General features: G+C 39.3%; 1 protein-coding gene across 1 annotated transcript; it reads right to left on the bottom strand.

The window, feature by feature from the left end:
• Window positions 1-1,567: 1,567 nt before the first annotated feature.
• Window positions 1,568-6,072, bottom strand: LOC131650104 (mitogen-activated protein kinase kinase kinase 20-like). The gene is made up of 2 exons (XM_058919839.1): window positions 6,059-6,072; window positions 1,568-2,492 (listed from the first exon to the last, which is right to left on the bottom strand). Exons 1-2 carry the CDS (start codon window positions 6,070-6,072, stop codon window positions 1,568-1,570), a joined length of 939 nt encoding a protein of 312 aa, XP_058775822.1.
• Between the last annotated feature and the right edge of the window lie 13,065 nt (window positions 6,073-19,137).

The raw sequence follows: 19,137 nt of genomic DNA on the forward strand, positions 1-19,137 counted from the left end.
GTTGTTGTAATCAAGTTTGATTTAATGGATTAAGTCCTCGTAAGAGAGAGGCAAAATCACCTTGGCGGGTGGAATGGAGTAGTTTGAGTTCAAACAAACCAAGATAATCAAACATGCCTTAAGTTTTTTATTTTATCAAAAACTCATTCCAACCCCCCTTATTGTGTTTTTCGAACCTTCACTTATGACATTGTTCATAAGATTTATTTTCATCTTATTTTCATAATTTCTTCAAGATAACTAAGATTTATTTTTAGAATTTAATTTAAAGTACAAAATACAATATATTAATAATAAAATTATTTATATTTATTTAAATAGGTCGGTCTCATAGGCGTAAAAGGTTTTTTATATGGCCTGTGGCCTAGCCTTTTTAGTTAAATAGGCTTATAAAAAAGCCTAGGCCTTTTCTATTTATATAAAAAGCCTGGCCTGACATAGGCCTATGTAGGCTGGACCGTAGGCCCCTGTTAGTCGGTCTGGCCTATTCCCACCCTTAGCTGTGTTATTATATTGGCTTTTCATGTTAATTTTTATATGAAGGATGACTGTAATTTAAATATTAACACAGTATTTAAGTTTCAACAAAACTCAATGTCAAAATTGAATGTCTAGTTTTAATATAATTATGAAGCATGAATGTTTATTATAATTTATGAATTTTTCTGCTATATCATTTCTAATATATGAATGTTTTTGAATGGTCAAATAATGCAATTATTTGACTGTCATGTAATCCAATCTAACTGAATCATGCATACAAACCGGGAATCCGATAAACTATAACCCGATCAAACTGATTTTTTTGGTCGGAATTGGGGTTTGGTATGGCACCCGAGGTTTGGACTGGATTGCGTTTTTGAGCCCGAATTCAAACCTATATGACCGCCTGTCCACCCCGAATTAACTATATATATTTTTTCAACAATAAAATTACAGTTTAACATTTTCTTAAACTTGCGTGCCATAAAAATATAAATCATCTATATATTATTATTATTATTTAGTATTATTATTATTTATTATTATTATTATTATTATTATTATTATTATTATTATTATTATTATTATTATTATTGTCATCATCCAAATAAAGACTTAAATCTAATTCAATAATATCCTCTTTGATTAAAACTACTTCTTCAATGAATAGATCCTTAAAAAAAAAAAGGATTGTTGTTTTAAGTTTAAAGTTTACATTATCGAAAATACCTAACTGAGAAATTATTCCGTATGTTTGTTACCACATTTAATAATATATACGAAAATACTTTGTTAAAAACTAAAAATAAAATTATATCTCTCCTCCATTATCCTAATCACCCTAATTATTCCAATTAAAAAGGAAATAAAATTTAAATAAATTTGATTTATCCTCTTTGTTATTGGATGTTCCTAAAAATATGGATTTAGGTTTGTATCCATGCAAGTATTTTTCAAATATATATTCTTTATTATAAAAATGAAATAACTTTAAAAAAAATGACTTTTATGATATAAACATTACAATGTGATTCATCAAAATTCTAATTTCACCGGACAAAACACCTGTCTGATTCTAATCAATCTATGTAACTAATTGTTGGAGTCTCTCCGTCGGTAAAGTCTTCACAGTAGAAAAGGCCCATTGAATAAAATCAAAGTGAGTTCTTGGAGACATTAATGGTAATGACAACTCTTTCATAGATAAAACAGTTTCATCATCATCAGAAATAAAAGGGTGTTTCAATAGCATCTCAGCACTCCATCTTTTCAAAGGATCTTTAACAAAACACTTTTTAAGAAAATATTTGCCTTCTTCTGATAATTCATCTGGAATCAACGGTAATTCTTTTCCAATCCCAATACGAATCATCAACGACCACATATTTTCCTTGCTACTCATAATCCATGCTGGTTTACCGGTAATCATTTCCACGACGGCGCAACCAAGAGCCCAAATATTCACCGGAGATTCATAAACGCTATCGTTAACCGACTCCGGCGCCATAAATATAGGAGTTCCTCTGAATTCCAACTTCTTCTCACCATGTTCTAAACCTGTCTCCTTTGCTAGACCAAAATCTGAAATCTTAACATTTCCGTTGTCGAATACAAGAATGTTTTCTAGCTTTATGTCACAATGAACAAAACCGTTTTCATGAATGTGTTTAAGTCCTTCTAAAACAGACCTTGTGTAACGGCGAATGAGAGTTTCCGAAAACTTTCCTCCGTGATTCTTGAGTTGATCGGAAAGTGTTCCACCGGCGGCATATTCAAGAAATATATTATAACAGTCCTCGCCATTTTCAAAAGTAAAATCGTGACCAAAACACTTGATAATATGTGGAGATGAACCTAAACAATCTAGTATGTGTTTCTCCTTTTGAAGAAAATGTGAGGTGTAGTTTTCGGAGGATTTGACGGCGGTGATAGACGGAAAGTTAAGAGATTGTTTTGTGTGTGTGGCTAAATAGACAGTGGCGAAGCTTCCACTACCTAGCATACCACCGCTGTCATACCCTAATTTTTGACCCCCCTGAGATGACATATCTTCAGGATTTTCATCAGGTCAAAGCAAGTACCCAGAGCAGTCACTTCTTCATCTAGCATTTAATCAAGGATGTTCAAAGACAAGAAAACTCAGGTAAAGGATCAATCAATAGAAGGATTGGTCTCTAACACAATCATAGGACTCAAAAGCTTCACTTTTATATTCACCTTTGATTGATTAGACACCCAGTCATCTGAGTATAGGTTTACTCAGGTCACCAGACTAGGGTTTTTGAGCCTATCAAGGACTGAAATCAGGGATCACCTTTGGGAAACCCTAAAAAGCTCCAAGACATCTATTAAAGACTTCAATCATCTTCAAATGATCCATACAATAAGATCCACTGGACATCACACCTCAATTCAAGATCTACAGTCACCAATTTCATCTGGTCGACAATTAGGATTTTTAACCTAATTCATCTGGATAGTTGACTTTTAATCAGGGCATGGATCCAAAACTCAAGACATGATTCAAGAACCTTTACTACATCAATATAACCCATTTACATCACTCATTTGAGGAGAAGATCTTAATTCCACACAAAAGTCCAGAATCTCAGTTTATCTGGAAAAAGTCAATTGTATGGGATCACCTTTGACTTTTAAGATTTTTGGTCAAACCATGACATTCAAAGATCAATATCATCAATATATGGACATTAAAGTCATTTGACCAAAGAAATTCAAGAAGAATCATCAAGGAGCAAAAAGTCGGGAATTAGGGTTTTTGAGGGCATTGTGGGAACTCAAAATTTCACCTACACAACTCAAAAAACTTCCAACATGAAAGTTGTAGATCTTGCAAAATAAAACAACATCTTACAATGGAACTTTTTTCAAAAGATCAATCATTTAAGAGATTTGGAAATTTTGAAGTTTTAGGTCATAAACACTTAGAAAATTTTCTAAGTGTTTTTAACCTAGTTTTCTTCCAACTTTGGCCTCATTTTTCACAAATTTGCCAAAGGATTCTGAAGGAACCATAAACTAATGATTTGAAGTAGATGTTTAGGGATTTCCAAATTATAATCAACCTTCTCCAAATTCATTTTGAGCTAAGAGTTATGCTTGTTCAAAGTTGGCCTCATGAAGTGAAATTATAGGTCATGTACAATTTGAAACTTTGCAATTTTGTGCATTTTGCTTCACTAAGTGATGCTACACGACCTCTAATACATCTGCAAGCATGCCATACATCCAAATTCATCATTGCATAAGGATTAGAGAAGATTCCCAAAAACAAAGGCATGTGATTATGTAATGATTGCATTTTTAAATTTATGGCAAATGGTGAATCATCTAGGAATCTTGCTCTAAGCCAATAAGAACTCTCCTCTGAATCAGAAATGTTCCCTTAGATCATACAAGATCAATGGTTGGGGAAGCTAGCCCGAAAATGCATCATTGCATTTGGGATCTTTTCAAATTTTCTTCATGGCTAAGAAACCAAACTCACTTCACTAAGCAAGCTCACTATGCACAATCACTCTGAACCAATTGCCTATAAATAGAGGGGTCTTTCTCATTCAAAAAAGACACCAAAGCAACAGAATTCTTGCTTTCTCTCTTCTTTCTTCATACTTAAGGTTTTCAAAGGTTCTTTGGCAAGAAGACTCGGATTCTTCAAACCAGAGCTCTTCCTTTGGAATTAAGTATTCAAACACCTTAGGGGAGTCACTTAGAGGTGATCCAAACCTCTGAAACACTTCTGGGCGTGGAGAATCATCATCTTCACCTCTCACTTGGAGCTGTTGCAGTTGGGGTCGAGCAAGAAGTTCTGGGCAATTTCAATCCAAGCCAGGCATCTCAACACCTTCCAAAGGAGTCATTGAAGCTATCTGGATCGTTACAACAGCTCTGTAACACCTTTTGATCAGAGCCAAATCTCCATTTTTAAGGCTTTGTACACACTTCTTCAAAGGCCCCCACTCCATCCAGGTTAGGCTTTACAAGCTTTCCATTTACAGTCTTTATTTAAATTACTGTCAAATATAAACTGTGCATATATTAGTTTAGAACTACGTTTGAGTGTAAACCCTAGGACAGTTAAACTATATATATATTATAGGAATATGGCCTAGGATTGAGAATGTCTTCCCGGTGAAGGCTCTTTCCTAATTAGAGATCTGTAGTTCAAACCCCCAAGATGAATTATTCCCGGTGAAACATCTTGGCAAAAACCTTAGAATCCAAAAAATAGGACACATCCACCCAAGAGGAATTATTCCCGGTGAAACCTCTTACCCATTTGCTTAGAGCCAAAATAAGTTCAAAACTACATAGCTTTCTCTTGTGCTATAACAAGAACCCTCGATGACCCTTGATTAGCCTCCTCTTGGGCTTTGTACAAGGACCCATAGGCTTCTTAAAAGCATTTCCAGCTTCCTCTTGAGCTTGTATACAAGGACCCACCAGGTTTCTTATAAACATAGGAACAGGTCTTTAGTCACCTTTTAACATACCCTGGTGAGTTTCTTCCCATTTAAACCAGACTTTAAACAAGCTAAGTTTGTCTCAAATTTTACATTGAGTACACCTTTTGGAATGAGAGACATGGACAGTCTCTGTCACCCTTATCTTCATCAATTTTCCTTAGCAGAGTCTAGGATCCATGTTTGCTTACCCTCAGTCAGTGTCAGCCTTCATCTTGGGCTTTAAACAAGAAGTCTCCACTAGATAATCTTTCTGCCATTCATTTTAATAAAACTCCCCTGGAAAGGGTTAGCCTCCAAATCATTCTTTCATTTTAACAAAAACCCCTGGAAAGGGTTAGCCTCCAAATCATTCTTTCATTTTAACAAAAACCCCTGGAAAGGGTTAGCCTCCAAAAACACTTCTTCAAAAACCAAAGATTCATTTCTCTTAGGAGATAATTTCCCCAAAGAGTCAAAAACCCCTGGAAAGGGTTAGCCTCCAAAAACACTTCTTCAAAAACCAAAGATTCATTTCTCTTAGGAGATAATTTCCCCAAAGAGTCAAAACCCCTGGAAAGGGTTAGCCTCCAAAGTCAATTAATAAAAACCTGTTTAAAAGAATAAAATCCCTGGAAAGGGTTAGCTTCCAAAAATCATTCTTTTCAAAAGACAAATTCTCCAGCTGAGACAAAATCCCTGGAAAGGGTTAGCTTCCAAAAAATCAGTCTTTTAATAAATAAATCCTTCAGTAGAGTCAAAATCCAACAAAAATAGTTAGCCTCAACCTTGGGCTTCATACAAGGCACCAAAACAATAAAACTCCCCTGTTAAGAGTCAGCCTCAACCTTGGGCATTGTGCAAGGCAGATAATAGAGTCTCCCCAGTGAGTCCTTCATCATTCAGGTAGCCACAACCTTGGGCTTTGTACAAGGCAGATAAACCATACTTCATGTGTCAAAGATTCCTAACATCTAGGATCTTTTCCCTATTAGAGTCATCCATACTCAGTTTATTTAAGAGTCCGCCACAACCTTGGGCTTTGTACAAGGCAGAAAATGATGTTTTCCCTAGCTAGAGTCAGCCTCAATTCTGGGCTTTGTACAGAACACCGAATAAAATCCATCAAAATAAACACTCTCCAAGTAGAGTCAGCCTCAATTCTGGGCTTTGTACAGAACATAAAAACCCCTTGTAAAATAATCCCCAGTGGAGTTTTCTCCCAGAGTCATAATAATAATCAATCAATCAAAAAGCCTCAAGCCTGGGCCTCATACAAGCCAGTTAAAAATCAAATCTTTTATACAGTAGATAGACATAGCTTATCTCTATAGAGAGATCTTTCCTCTATCTCACCACATTCAAACAAACAAACATTACATTACATTTTAATCAAGTCTCCCATTTAGGATTTTGAAAGGCATGAGCTGGCAGTAAAACCCAGACATGTGGTAACTTTCCCTAATTTGGATGAGCATCTTTCTTTCATTTAAGAGGCATTTGACTAGTATACTTGCACATACACAAGTAAGGTCCCCCTCTTGAATGAAATGAATTCAGTTATTCTGTCACTCTTTTAATGTTTGTGGTGGAATAGTAGAAATACCTCTCTGTAAAGATAAATTCATGTCTCTTTACTGTAAACAGAGATTTAATTCAAGCTTCAACCTTGAGCTTCAAGCAAGGCACCCAAAAATAATTAATAATTAATTAGTTCCCCGAACTACATTAAGCTCTGACTTCCATTAGGGATATGTAGGCATGAGGTTCACAAGGAATCTCAGCGAGCTAATAAAATACCAAAAATAGTCAGTCAGTCTGTCTGTCTTTCTTTTATTCAATTCAATTCCTTCTCCTAATACAAAGGAGAAACTTTCCCAATAATCATTAGCAGCACAAACACATTTAGACACAGAGAAGGTTCCTGTAGAGTACTACAGATATGTAGGGTGCTTAAACACTTCCCTATGTATAACCGACCCCCCGGACTCCAGAATTTCTAGTCTAGGTGAATCCCCACACTTAGCAAACTCTTAGGGTTTAGTTGAGATCTTTTTTTCCCTTTCCTACTTGTAGGACAATAAGAAAGTTCGTGTGATATCGTAGGAAGAACTGAAATAAAGTTCATCCCACCACGGGCGCATTCTCCTTCCAAATTTCGCGTGAAGGGTCTAGCGTGCCGTCCTCCCAAGTGAAACGGGGAGGTAAAAAAAAACGACAACCACAGAAAAATGGCGACTCTGCTGGGGATATAAGTGTTAAAAACCTTGGTTTTTCATCCAAGCCAATGGTTGACCTGTTGCTGGTCCAGCCCCAATGAGGAATTAGGGATGCCAAATTCCCCCCCAAACAAGAGAGGTCCTGCCTAACCTCTGTGTCATTTCATGTGTTTGCTGCATTTATATTTGTTTATCTTGTTTATTCTGTATCGGGAAAGGGCTTGATTCCCCCTTGTGGTGAGAAATCCTATACCCGGATCTGAGTGCAACATAAGATAGGATGGAGGATGTCTTCCCGGTGAAGACCCTCTAATCTTGGTTTCCAAGTCTACTCTTGGGATTTGCCTGGCTGGTTGTGATTAACTGTGCCACTGCATTCCGAGACTGATTTGTACCAGGAGGACCTAGAAACACATTAACCCCACTTAAAGCCTTTTGTTAGGACGTAGAGCGGTGATTACGGAAGTAATTGTCACGCAGATACTACACTCAGAGAAAACTCTCTTATAGATACCAATCAACGTATCTTTAAGGTTGAGCAAAAACTCTGAGATCCCTTAGAACCCGTTCTACAGGTACAAAAATCCTTATCCTTAGTTTACCATTGGGGCGAGGTTTGCGTTTTGACTTCATGACCACTATACCTTTCAACGCCATGTTTGTTTAAAACTCTTGTGTGTGCATTCATGCATTCATGCATCATTCATTAATAACAACTAAAAACAAAAGAGTTTTTTTCGATTCGTTTTTCAAGGAAACTAAATAACGAACGTTTTGAACTTCATAGAAAGAGAGAAACAGAGAAAGGACTTAAGGATCTATACCATGAATTATGGGAGAAAGAGAGCTAGGAAATACACCTTCAAGATTCCCCAGGTCGAGGAACTGGGAAAGCTCGGAAAACTGCTGGTCAACCCCCAGGCTTTCAAGGAGAAGGATGGAAAACTTCTGCCTTTGCTCAATACCAACAATGTGGATGGGATCCTTCCCACCTTGGTACAGTTTTACGATCCAACGTATCACTGCTTCACCTTTCCAGATTATCAACTCATGCCTACGTTGGAGGAGTACTCTCGTCTGATTGGAATACCCGTGTACGCGCAAGATCCGTACTCCGGTTTGGAAAAGAATCCTGACGACATTATCATTGCTGCAACTACTCCTTTGAACGTAGTCGACATCAGAACTCATATGGTGAGTAGAGGAGGAATTCAAGGATTGCCTTCCAAATTCCTGTTTGATCAAGCTCGGTACTTCGTCAGCATCCAAGATATGAGCGCTTTTGAGGAAATCTTGGCTTTGCTTATCTACGGATTGTTTTTGTTCCCTAACATTAACAATTTCGTCGACATCAACGCAATTAAGATCTTCTTAATTGGAAATCCAGTTCCTACCTTGCTTGCGGATGCTTATCACTCTGTGCATTCAAGAAACCTGCAGCGAGGAGGATTAATCACATGCTGCGTACCGTTGTTATATGAATGGTTCGTTTCGCACCTGCCGAAGTCTAGCACTTTCTGGAACATGAGGGATGGCCTTTACTGGTCACAGAAAATCATGTCCCTCACTCATACGGACATTGAGTGGTGTAGTCCTGACAACGACGAAACCAAGATCATCTTCAGTTACGGAAGTTTTCCCAACATACCCCTTATTGGAATTAAGGGAGGAATCAGTTACAATCCAGCTTTAGCCCGTCGTCAATACGGCTATCCCATGAAAAATATACCAAGTAACATCCAATTGGAGGGTCTGTTCTTCAAGAACATCGACGATCATGGCAACATGCTGAAGAAGGAAATTGTCCAAGCCTGGCGTCTTGTACACAGCAAAGGGAGAAGATTGTTAGGAAAACATCTTTGCATCTCCCTAGATCCTTACCTTCAATGGGTACGCGTCAGAGCATTCAAGCTCAGGATGCCATATCAGCATCAAGAACCTATTCCCCTAAGGGAACCAATATACCTTTTCTCCACCGATGTTGAAAAACTACAAGCGGCATTAAACAAGGTATGCCAAGAAAGGAATGCTTGGAGGAACAAGTATCGAATCGTCAACACGGAAAATGTTGAGATTCATAACATCCTAAGAAGGAAGGATGAGTTACTTGAAGTGCTCGATCGACAAGTGTCACAAACGTCACTTTCTCATCATATCCCTCCTGCTTCCTGGATCATCGATCAGCTCACGTCAGAGAACGCTCAGCTCAAGAAACAGAAGAAAATGTTAGAACGTGAAGTCGGCTCTTCGTAAAAATTTTAGAGTCCTTTCTCTCAGTTTCTCTGTATTTCTTTTTCAAAGTGTGTAAAAAACGGCGTTTTCGCTTAATTAATAAAAGTTTGATGTTTCATAACGTAATTATGGTGTTTCCTTGAAAAATATTAACTTAAGTGCATATCATACATCGCTTTAGTCGTACGCACTGACACGAGAATTGTCGCGGATCTAATAGTCACTTTCCTTTCTCCAGAAAGAGAGGAGGAGAAGGAGGTGAACAAAGACTTTCAAGCTGTCTCATCCATACAACACTCGTTCAAGTCGCAAGAAAAGAATGGAAGACTTTGAGCAAGAGAATGGAGAACTCAGAGAAGAGATTACTACTCTCAAAGGTGCTATTGAAAGGCTCAATAGTATGGTAGAAGCCCTGGTAGTTGCACAGAGTCAACCAACGCCAGAAGAACCACAAAGGATTGTGGTTTCCGAGATTGTTTCTACTCCTATTCCTCAATATACCATGCCACCCAACCGACCTTGGGGCATGCCGTATAACTTTATTCCAGAAGGGTACATACCCCCAGTTTCTGAAGTTCCAAGAGCTACAATGGAGATGTAACCACCGGAGGGTTACAAACCTCTGGAAATTGAAGTTCCAAGAGCAACGGCAATGGGTTTCACACAACAGAATGATGAGATTCCAAGATCTGCTGTCATGGCTTCTCCACAGCCCATTATGCATACTTTTCCTCCACCGGGCGGACAAGTATATCATCACGCTCCAAGTGAGGATGCTGGCGTGTATGAAAGATTGGACGAGTTCCAGGAACAGTTTCTGCAAATGCAGAAGGAACTCAAGACTCTTCGAGGACAAGATCTATTTGGAAAGAATGCTGCAGACCTCTGTCTGATTCCAAATGTTAAGATTCCTCACAAATTCAAAGTACCAGATTTCGAGAAGTACAAAGGGAATTCATGCCCACAAAGTCACCTCGTAATTTACGCTCGAAGAATGTCAACTCAGACTGATAATCCACAATTGCTCATTCATTATTTTCAAGACAGCCTGACTGGTGCTGCACTCAAATGGTAGATGAACTTGGACAGTTCAGAGATTCGTACTTTTCGAGACCTCGGAGAGGCCTTCGTCAAACAGTATAAGTACAATCTGGATATGGCTCCCGACAGAGATCAACTCCGGGCCATGACTCAAAAGGATAGAGAAAGCTTCAAGGAATACACTCAGAGATGGCGTGAAGTTGCTGCTCAAATTTGTCCACCACTTGAAGAGAAAGAAATGACAAAAATCTATCTCAAAACTTTGAGTCCATTTTACTACGGACGAATGGTTGCAAGTGCACCAAGTGACTTTACCGAGATGGTAAACATGGGTGTACGTTTAGAAGAAGCAGTTCGAGAAGGACGCTTGAACAAAGAACCAGAATCTTCTATTGGTCCAAGGAAGTATGGAAGTTCTTTCCAGAAGAAAAAGGATCAAGATGTCAGCAATGTCTTGCACAAAATCAAGAAGAAATCTCAACCTCAAGTTGCAGCAATAACTCCGGTTGTTAACTCAGCGCCAGCTTATCAACCTCAGGTCCCGCAACAACAAATTCAACAAAGGTCGCAGCAACCTCAGCAGCAGGTTCGACCTCCAAATTACAACAATCGGGCTCCAAGGTATCCTGCCTTTGACCCAGTACCAATGCCGTATGCGGAATTGTTTCCAACATTACTGGCAAAAGGACTCATTCAGACAAGAAGTCCTCCAAATCCTACAAACAGTTCCTCACCATGGTATAAGGCTGACCAATCTTGTCCCTATCATCAGGGGGCACCAGGTCACAATATTGAGAACTGTTTCTCTTTCAAGATTGACGTCCAACGATTAGTGAAGAGCGGAATGCTATCCTTCAAAGATACTAGTCCAAACGTCCAAGCAAATCCTTTGCCGCAGCATAAAGAAGCTTCAGTGAATTGGATAGATCAACACCCTAACGTCATTCAAATCTACGACATTCGTCAGATAGGGGAAAATCTTGTCAAGATGCACGCTAAACAAGCCGGGTACGGCCATGTACCACCTCACAACTACTTCACATGTGATATTTGTCCAAAGAATAATCAAGGATGTGCCGTAGCTCAAGCTGCATTACAAGAACAAATGGACTTAGGATGGATTCAACATATCCGAGTCAGAACTGAACATGACATCAACATGGTTCAAGGATGTCCAGGAGAATACAAAATCTACAAAGTTGGAGATCTTGAAGGATCGGTAGTCAGGTTCCATAAAACTTTAAATGGACTTGCCTACTTTGGAACAGATTTCCACGCTTACAGTAGATGCAGAATTTGTCGAAGAAATTCACAAGGATGTTTGCGTGTTCGCAACGACATTCAAAAGCTGATGGATGACAATACTATTACTGTTCTTGCCAACAGAGAAGATGATGAAGTCTTTACCGTATCTCCTCAAATTAATCAAGTTGAACCAATGCAAGTTAAGTATGATAGCAGGAAGACAGCAGTTGCTCCACTAGTCATCTACTTACCAGGTCCTATACCGTATGAGTCCAGCAAGGCTATACCATACAAGTACAATGCTACATTCATTGAAAATGGTAAGGAAATACCATTACCGTCTGTTGTCAACATTGCTGATGTTAGTCGAGTCACCAGAAGTGGACGAGTCTTCAACAGAACAACAGAAAATGTGGAGAAACCTTCGGAGGAAGTACCACATAGGCAAGACAATCATCCGACCAATGCTGTTCAAGCGAAAGAAAATGATGAGATCTTGAAGTTAATCTAGAGGAGTGAATACAACATTGTAGATCAATTACTACATACTCCGTCTAGGATTTCTGTTCTCTCCCTGCTATTGAGTTCTGAAGCTCATAGGGAAGCTCTACAGAAAGTTTTGGAACAAGCTTTTGTAGAACCTAGCGTCACAATAAGCCAATTCAACAACATCGTTGCCAACATCTCCGCCGGAACTAACCTGAGTTTCTGTGACGAAGATCTTCCTGAAGAAGGAGTAGACCACAATCTTCCACTTCACATCTCAGTTGGCTGCATGGGTGATGTACTCACAGGAGTCCTAATAGACAATGGATCCTCTCTCAATGTCATGCCGAAATCGACATTGTCAAGATTATCTTTCGAAGATTACCCTCTAAGAAAAAGTCATGTCATCGTCAAAGCATTTGATGGATCAAGAAAGTCAGTTTTCGGAGAAGTGGATCTTCCCATAACTATTGGACCTCAGACGTTCAAAATCACTTTCCAGGTCATGGATATTCCAGCACAATACAGTTGTTTGCTAGGTCGCCCGTGGATTCATGAGGCTGGGGCAATTACTTCAACACTTCATCAGAAACTGAAGTTCATAAGAAATGACAAATTGGTAACCGTATGTGGAGAACGAGCTCTGATCGTCAGCAACCTATCATCATTCTCCGACATAGAACCAAAAGAAGTTGTTGGAACTAAATTCCAAGCACTTTCCTTGGATAAGGAAAAAGGAAAGGAGAAAACAACGTTTATTTCTTCCTACAGAGATGCAATCCAAGTTGTAAAGGATGGCACTACCAGTGGTTGGGGGCACATTAATATTCCTACCAACAACAAGAACAGAACAGGAGTTGGATTCTTTCCAACATCATCAAAGACTATTCCAGGAATTGAGGTAGTTCTTCCAATTCAAGAAACTTTCCGCAGCGGAGGTTTTCTTCAACCTGTTCAACAAACAATCAATACCATCGGTACGGAAAATACCGATGAAGAGGAATGGCTATCCTATCTTAACAAAGCAGGATACATATCCCTATCAGAGTCTGAATCACCTTGCTGTTATCCGACTAAGGGATCTGGAAGTAAGACTCAACCAAGCAGTGATGAAGTTACTAACAGCTTCACCACCAGAAGTCATGGTTCATCAGAAGAAGTTCCTCCTATCCCCGAAGAAACTTGGGATACATTAGGAGAACCAAGCGGAAAATTCGACTACATGGTGAAATACTCCGCTCCTGAAAGTTCAAGAATCTCTTTGGAAGATATTGTTCCAACCGGATGGAACAGTGATTTTGAGTACCTCTCTCAGCCAAAAAAGATATATAACCCTTGCTATTCATCATCATCGACTGGTGAAGTCATCATTGAGGATTATATCCCCAAGTCACCTTCCGAGGCTACGGATCTAGAGTTCACATATCTAGTCAATGCTATCTTGGGAGAAGAGCAAGACCAAAATACAGAAGAGGATGATCTCGAAAGTGTCTCCGACAACGAGTCTCTCCATTCAGAAGATTGGAAGTTTCCTCAAAAGAAAAACCGACATACTCCACTTGGAAATGGGTATGCTCACACCGCTCAGTCCGCTGAAGTAGAAGAAGATCGTCTGAGTGTTGCAAAGACAGTGGTTGGTAAATCAAGACATACCACAGGCCAGCTTAAGCCTAAGGTTCCAGATTACTTAGTGCACAATGGGGTTCGCCACTATTGGACAGTTGTTGAAGTTTCAACTGTTGTTCGCACTCCTAAGTAGGAACTTTCACCGTTATTTTATCCTCTCACCATAGCCCAGGGTGAAGAGATGTTTCATAGGGCTTTGCGTTTTACTATTTCTTAGGAAAATGTCCCTTTTTGCTTTGCCCAAAGCAATAGAGTTTTGTTTTATAGGGTCTTTGTTTCAAGAAATGACTGTCAATAAATAAAAATGTCATTTTGTTCCGTCGTTAGTTTTTCCTTTTCTTTTTTTCGGAAATTGGTAATCCTAAAAAACACCCTTAAAAAACATCAAAATATTCCATTAACTGCATACACCGAGTCTTCCCTCGTTGTCTAAATAAAACTTATCACACATATGCAGATTAATCATAAAATACCCCGTTGAAACGTGCGACCGTATGACTTCTCCAAGCTTTGGGTTTCCTGTATTCGAGGCAGAGGAAGAAGAAGACGAAGAAATATCAAAGGAAATTTCATGATTACTTCAACAAAAGGAAGAGGCCATTCAGCCATACAATGAGCCTCTAGAGATCATTAACCTTGGTTCCGATGGAAACAAAAAAGAGGTTAAGATTGGAGCTTCGCTTAGTTCAGAGATCAGAGAGAGTTTGATACAACTGCTCAAAGAATTCTCAGATGTCTTCGCTTGGTCTTATCAAGATATGCCAGGGTTGGATACCAGTATAGTGGAGCATCACTTGCCATTAAAAGCAGAATGCCCTCCGGTCAAGCAAAAATTGAGAAGAACTCATCCGGAGATGGCCATGAAAATCAAAGAGGAAGTTCAAAAGCAGATCAACGCAGGTTTCCTCGTCACTTCAGAATACCCTCAGTGATTAGCTAACATTGTTCCCGTTCCTAAGAAAGACGGAAAAGTCCGCATGTGCGTCGACTACAGAGATTTGAACAAAGCTAGCCCTAAGGATGATTTTCCTTTACCACATATTGATATGTTGGTAGACAGTACAGCAAAATCCAAAGTTTTCTCATTCATGGACGGATTTTCAGGATACAACCAAATCAAAATGGCACCTGAAGACATGGAGAAAACAACTTTCATCACCCCCTGGGGCACGTTCTGCTATCGTGTTATGCCTTTTGGACTAAAGAACGCAGGGGCAACTTATCAAAGAGCCATGACTACGCTTTTCCACGACATGATGCATAAAGAAGTGGAAGTCTATGTGGACGACATGATTGCCAAATCAGAAAATGAAGAAGATCACATACAGAATCTGACAAAGTTATTTCAACGCTTACGGAAGTTTCAGCTTCGCCTGAACCCCAACAAGTGTAGCTTTGGTGTCTACTCAGGAAAACTCCTTGGTTTCATTGTCAGCAAACGAGGAATTGAAGTAGATCCAGACAAAGTCAAGGCAATTCAAGAAATGCCTTCACCCAGAACCGAGAAACAAGTTAGAGGATTTCTTGGACGTCTGAATTACATCTCGAGATTCATATATCTCATGACTGCAACTTGCGCTCCTATTTTCAAACTTCTACGGAAAAATCAAAGTTGCGTCTGGATAGACGATTGTCAGAAAGCGTTCGACAGCATTAAAGAATATCTTCTCAAACCACCCATTTTGTCTCCTCCAGTGGAAGGAAGACCTTTGATAATGTACTTAACTGTCTTAGAAGATTCCATGGGTTGTGTCCTTGGACAGCAAGACGAAACGAGAAGAAAAGAGCATGCCATTTACTACCTAAGCAAGAAATTCACTGACTGTGAATCCCGCTACTCCATGCTCGAGAAGACGTGTTGTGCTTTGGCCTGGGCTGCCAAGCGTCTCCGCCAGTACATGATTCAACATACTACTTGTTTGATCTCTCATATGGATCCAATCAAGTACATCTTTGAGAAGCCTGCTTTAACTGGGAGAATTGCCCGTTGGCAGATGTTGTTATCAGAATATGACATTGAGTATCACGCTCAGAAAGCCGTGAAAGGAAGTATCCTAGCTGAGCACCTGGCTCACCACCCACTCAATGGTCATGAATCAACCAGTTTTGACTTTCCGGACGAGGACGTCATGTACCTCAAGATGAAAGACTGCGACGAGCCACTACCAGACGAAGGACCTGAAATAGGATCCCAGTGGGGCTTAATCTTTGACGGAGCTGTCAATGCTTATGGACGAGGAATTGGGGCAATCATTGTTACACCTCAGGGTACCCATATTCCATTTACTGCCAGATTAACTTTCAAGTGCACAAACAATGAGGCCGAATATGAAGCTTGCATCATGGGTCTCGAAGAAGCCGTGGATCTAAGAATTAAACACTTGGATGTATACGGGGATTCTGCTTTGGTCATCAATCAAATCAAAGGAGAATGGGAAACACGCCGACCAGGGCTAATTCCTTACAAAGACTACGCGAGGAGATTGTTACCATTCTTCGACAGGGTAGATTTTCATCACATTCCTCGCGAAGAAAATAACTTGGCTGATGCATTAGCCACACTCTCTTCCATGATTAGGATAAATCATTAAAATGACATTCCTCGGATCGATGTTATGCGCCTGAATAGGCCCGCTCATGTTTTCACAGTAGAAGCAATCATCGACGACAAACCGTGGTATCACGACATCAAGAACTTTCTCCAAAGACAAGAGTACCCTCTCGGGACGTCAAAGAAAGATAGAAAGACTTTGAGAAAGTTAGCTGGAAGATTCTTTCTGAATGAAGATGTTCTGTACAAGAGAAATTTCGACATGGTTCTGCTCAGATGCGTTGACAAAAAAGAAGCAGAAGTACTCATGAGAGAAATACAAGAAGGTTCCTTTGGTAGTCACACCAATGGACATACCATGACAAGGAAAATACTGAGAGCAGGATATTATTGGCTGACGATGGAGTCAGATTGCTACTAGTACGCAAAAGAGGTGTCACAAATGTCAGATCTACGCCGATAGAATTCATGTGCCACCATCTCTTCTCAACATACTCTCTTCCCCTTGGCCTTTCTCCATGTGGGGAATCGACATGATTGGAATGATCGAGCCAAAAGCGTCCAACGGACATCGCTTCATCTTGGTAGCTATAGATTATTTTACCAAATGGGTTGAAGCAGCTTCATATGCAAACGTTACAAGACAAGTTGTCGTCAGGTTTATCAAGAATCACATCATCTGTCGCTACGACATTCCTAGCAAGATAATCACTGACAATGGGTCAAATTTGAATAACAAAATGATGAAGGAGCTTTGTGAAGAATTCAAGATTGAGCATCACAACTCATCTCCTTACAGACCAAAGATGAATGGAGCTGTAGAAGCAGCTAACAAAAACATCAAGAAAATCGTTCAGAAGATGGTCATCACTTACAAAGATTGGCATGAAATGCTCCCGTATGCTCTTCATGGTTACCGTACATCAGTACGTACTTCGACTAGAGCAACTCCTTTCTCCCTTGTATATGGCATGGAAGCAGTCCTACCTATAGAGGTTGAGATTCCATCAATGAGAGTCTTGATGGAGGCAAAATTAACAGAAGCCGAGTGGTGTCAAAGCAGATTCGATGAATTGAACTTAATCGAAGAAAAGCGCATGACGGCTTTATGCCACGGTCAGCTATATCAACAAAGAATGAAGAAAGCTTTCGACAAAAAGGTTCGACCTCGCACAATCAAAGGAGGCGACCTTGTACTCAAAAAGATTCAATCTTTTCTCACAGATTCAAGAGGGAAATGGACTCTCAATTATGACGGCCCCTACGTGATCAGGAGAGCTTTCTCAGGAGGAGCCTTAATACTCACGTCTATGGATGGATAAGAATTCACCCGTCCTGTGAACGTCGACACAGTCAAGAAATACTTCGCCTAAATAATTAAAAGAACAGCTCGCTAAGTTGAAAACTCGCAAAGAGCGACTTAGGCAAAAAAGAGCGTCTCGGTGAATCGAAAACCCGAAAGGGCGATTCAGGCAAAAGTTAGAGACATAAAAAATAAATAATCAATCCCGGTAAACTTAAAACCCGAAAGGGGTAGTTTACGCAAAAGTTAGGGATACATGGCAAGTAACTGTGTTCAGGACAAACTTGATCATTCAAAAATCCATAACGGAGTATTCATCAGCAGTAGGTGATCGGCCACCAATTTCACCTTGTTCCTATGTTCGAATCAATGGAAAAGCACTTCATTCGGTGGTATTTTAAGTCGTTTTAGTCTAGTTCTTAATTAGTTTTGTTTACCTTTGTATTTGAATTTGGTGTGTTACTTTTTCTAGTTTTTGTTGTTTTTTCCATTGCTTTTTGATCTTGTGTTGGTAGTGTTTTAAGTTATGCAGATACAGGGCATGATTCGAGACAAGAAAAAGTGAATTTTGGTGAGACAGAGCTGTGACACGGCCACCCGGTGTCCCATGACACGGCCGTGTCAGACATGTGCGCAGAAAAATTCTGATTTTTAACTTATGAAATCTGTCACTTAAGTAAGGGGTATGATGGACTTTTCGTATGAGAATATTTGCTGTGAGGTATTTAGTCACTGTTTGGAAAGAAGAAAAATCACTTTTTGACGGTCAGAGAACGTGAAAATAGAGATTGAGCAGCACTAGGGCTTGGAGCGAAGAAATCTTCAAGAGCATCCGCGATTGAAGATCAACCCCGATTCAACCAATTGTAATGCTTTCATCTTTAATCATTGTTATCTTGATAATTGCCATGAGTAACTAAACTCTAAACTTGTTAGGATTGATGTCCCTGAATCATGTGATGTAATGACTATAATTTACCGTTAATTTGCGGATTATCTTTATGAAATTCAGTTTATGATTAAAAGTGCTTATTGCTTCTTTATATTGGAAAATATATGTGATGATATACGGTTAAGGTTTTGTTGGAAAACTACCTCAACGCTTTTTTAATCATAACGTTATAACTATGAATCACTTAGGAATAAGGATTAATGTGTAGCGACCTAATTATCCGGGCTATGTTCTTTTTAGAATCTTGAGGTAAAACTATCTTGTTAAGGAGTTGAAAGAGGGTTTTAATCTCAAGAAGTTTTCACTAAGGAATTAGGGAAAATCAATGTTTGGTGTCGGTATTGAGAATTTCTAAAGTTAATCTGTTAATTGGTGATTATTTCATTGCAGAGCGATTCATACATCAGTCCTGACTTGTGTCCCCATATTTTCATTGAATCAAACTATTTTAACTCTTTCGTTTTGCATAAGTTGTTATTTAAATTAAACATAAAAACCAAATACCCCGATGACTTTTTATTCAATTGCACTGTTCT

Source organism: Vicia villosa, linkage group LG2 (assembly GCF_029867415.1).
Source record: "Vicia villosa cultivar HV-30 ecotype Madison, WI linkage group LG2, Vvil1.0, whole genome shotgun sequence".
In the NCBI taxonomy this organism is placed as follows: domain Eukaryota; kingdom Viridiplantae; phylum Streptophyta; class Magnoliopsida; order Fabales; family Fabaceae; genus Vicia; species Vicia villosa.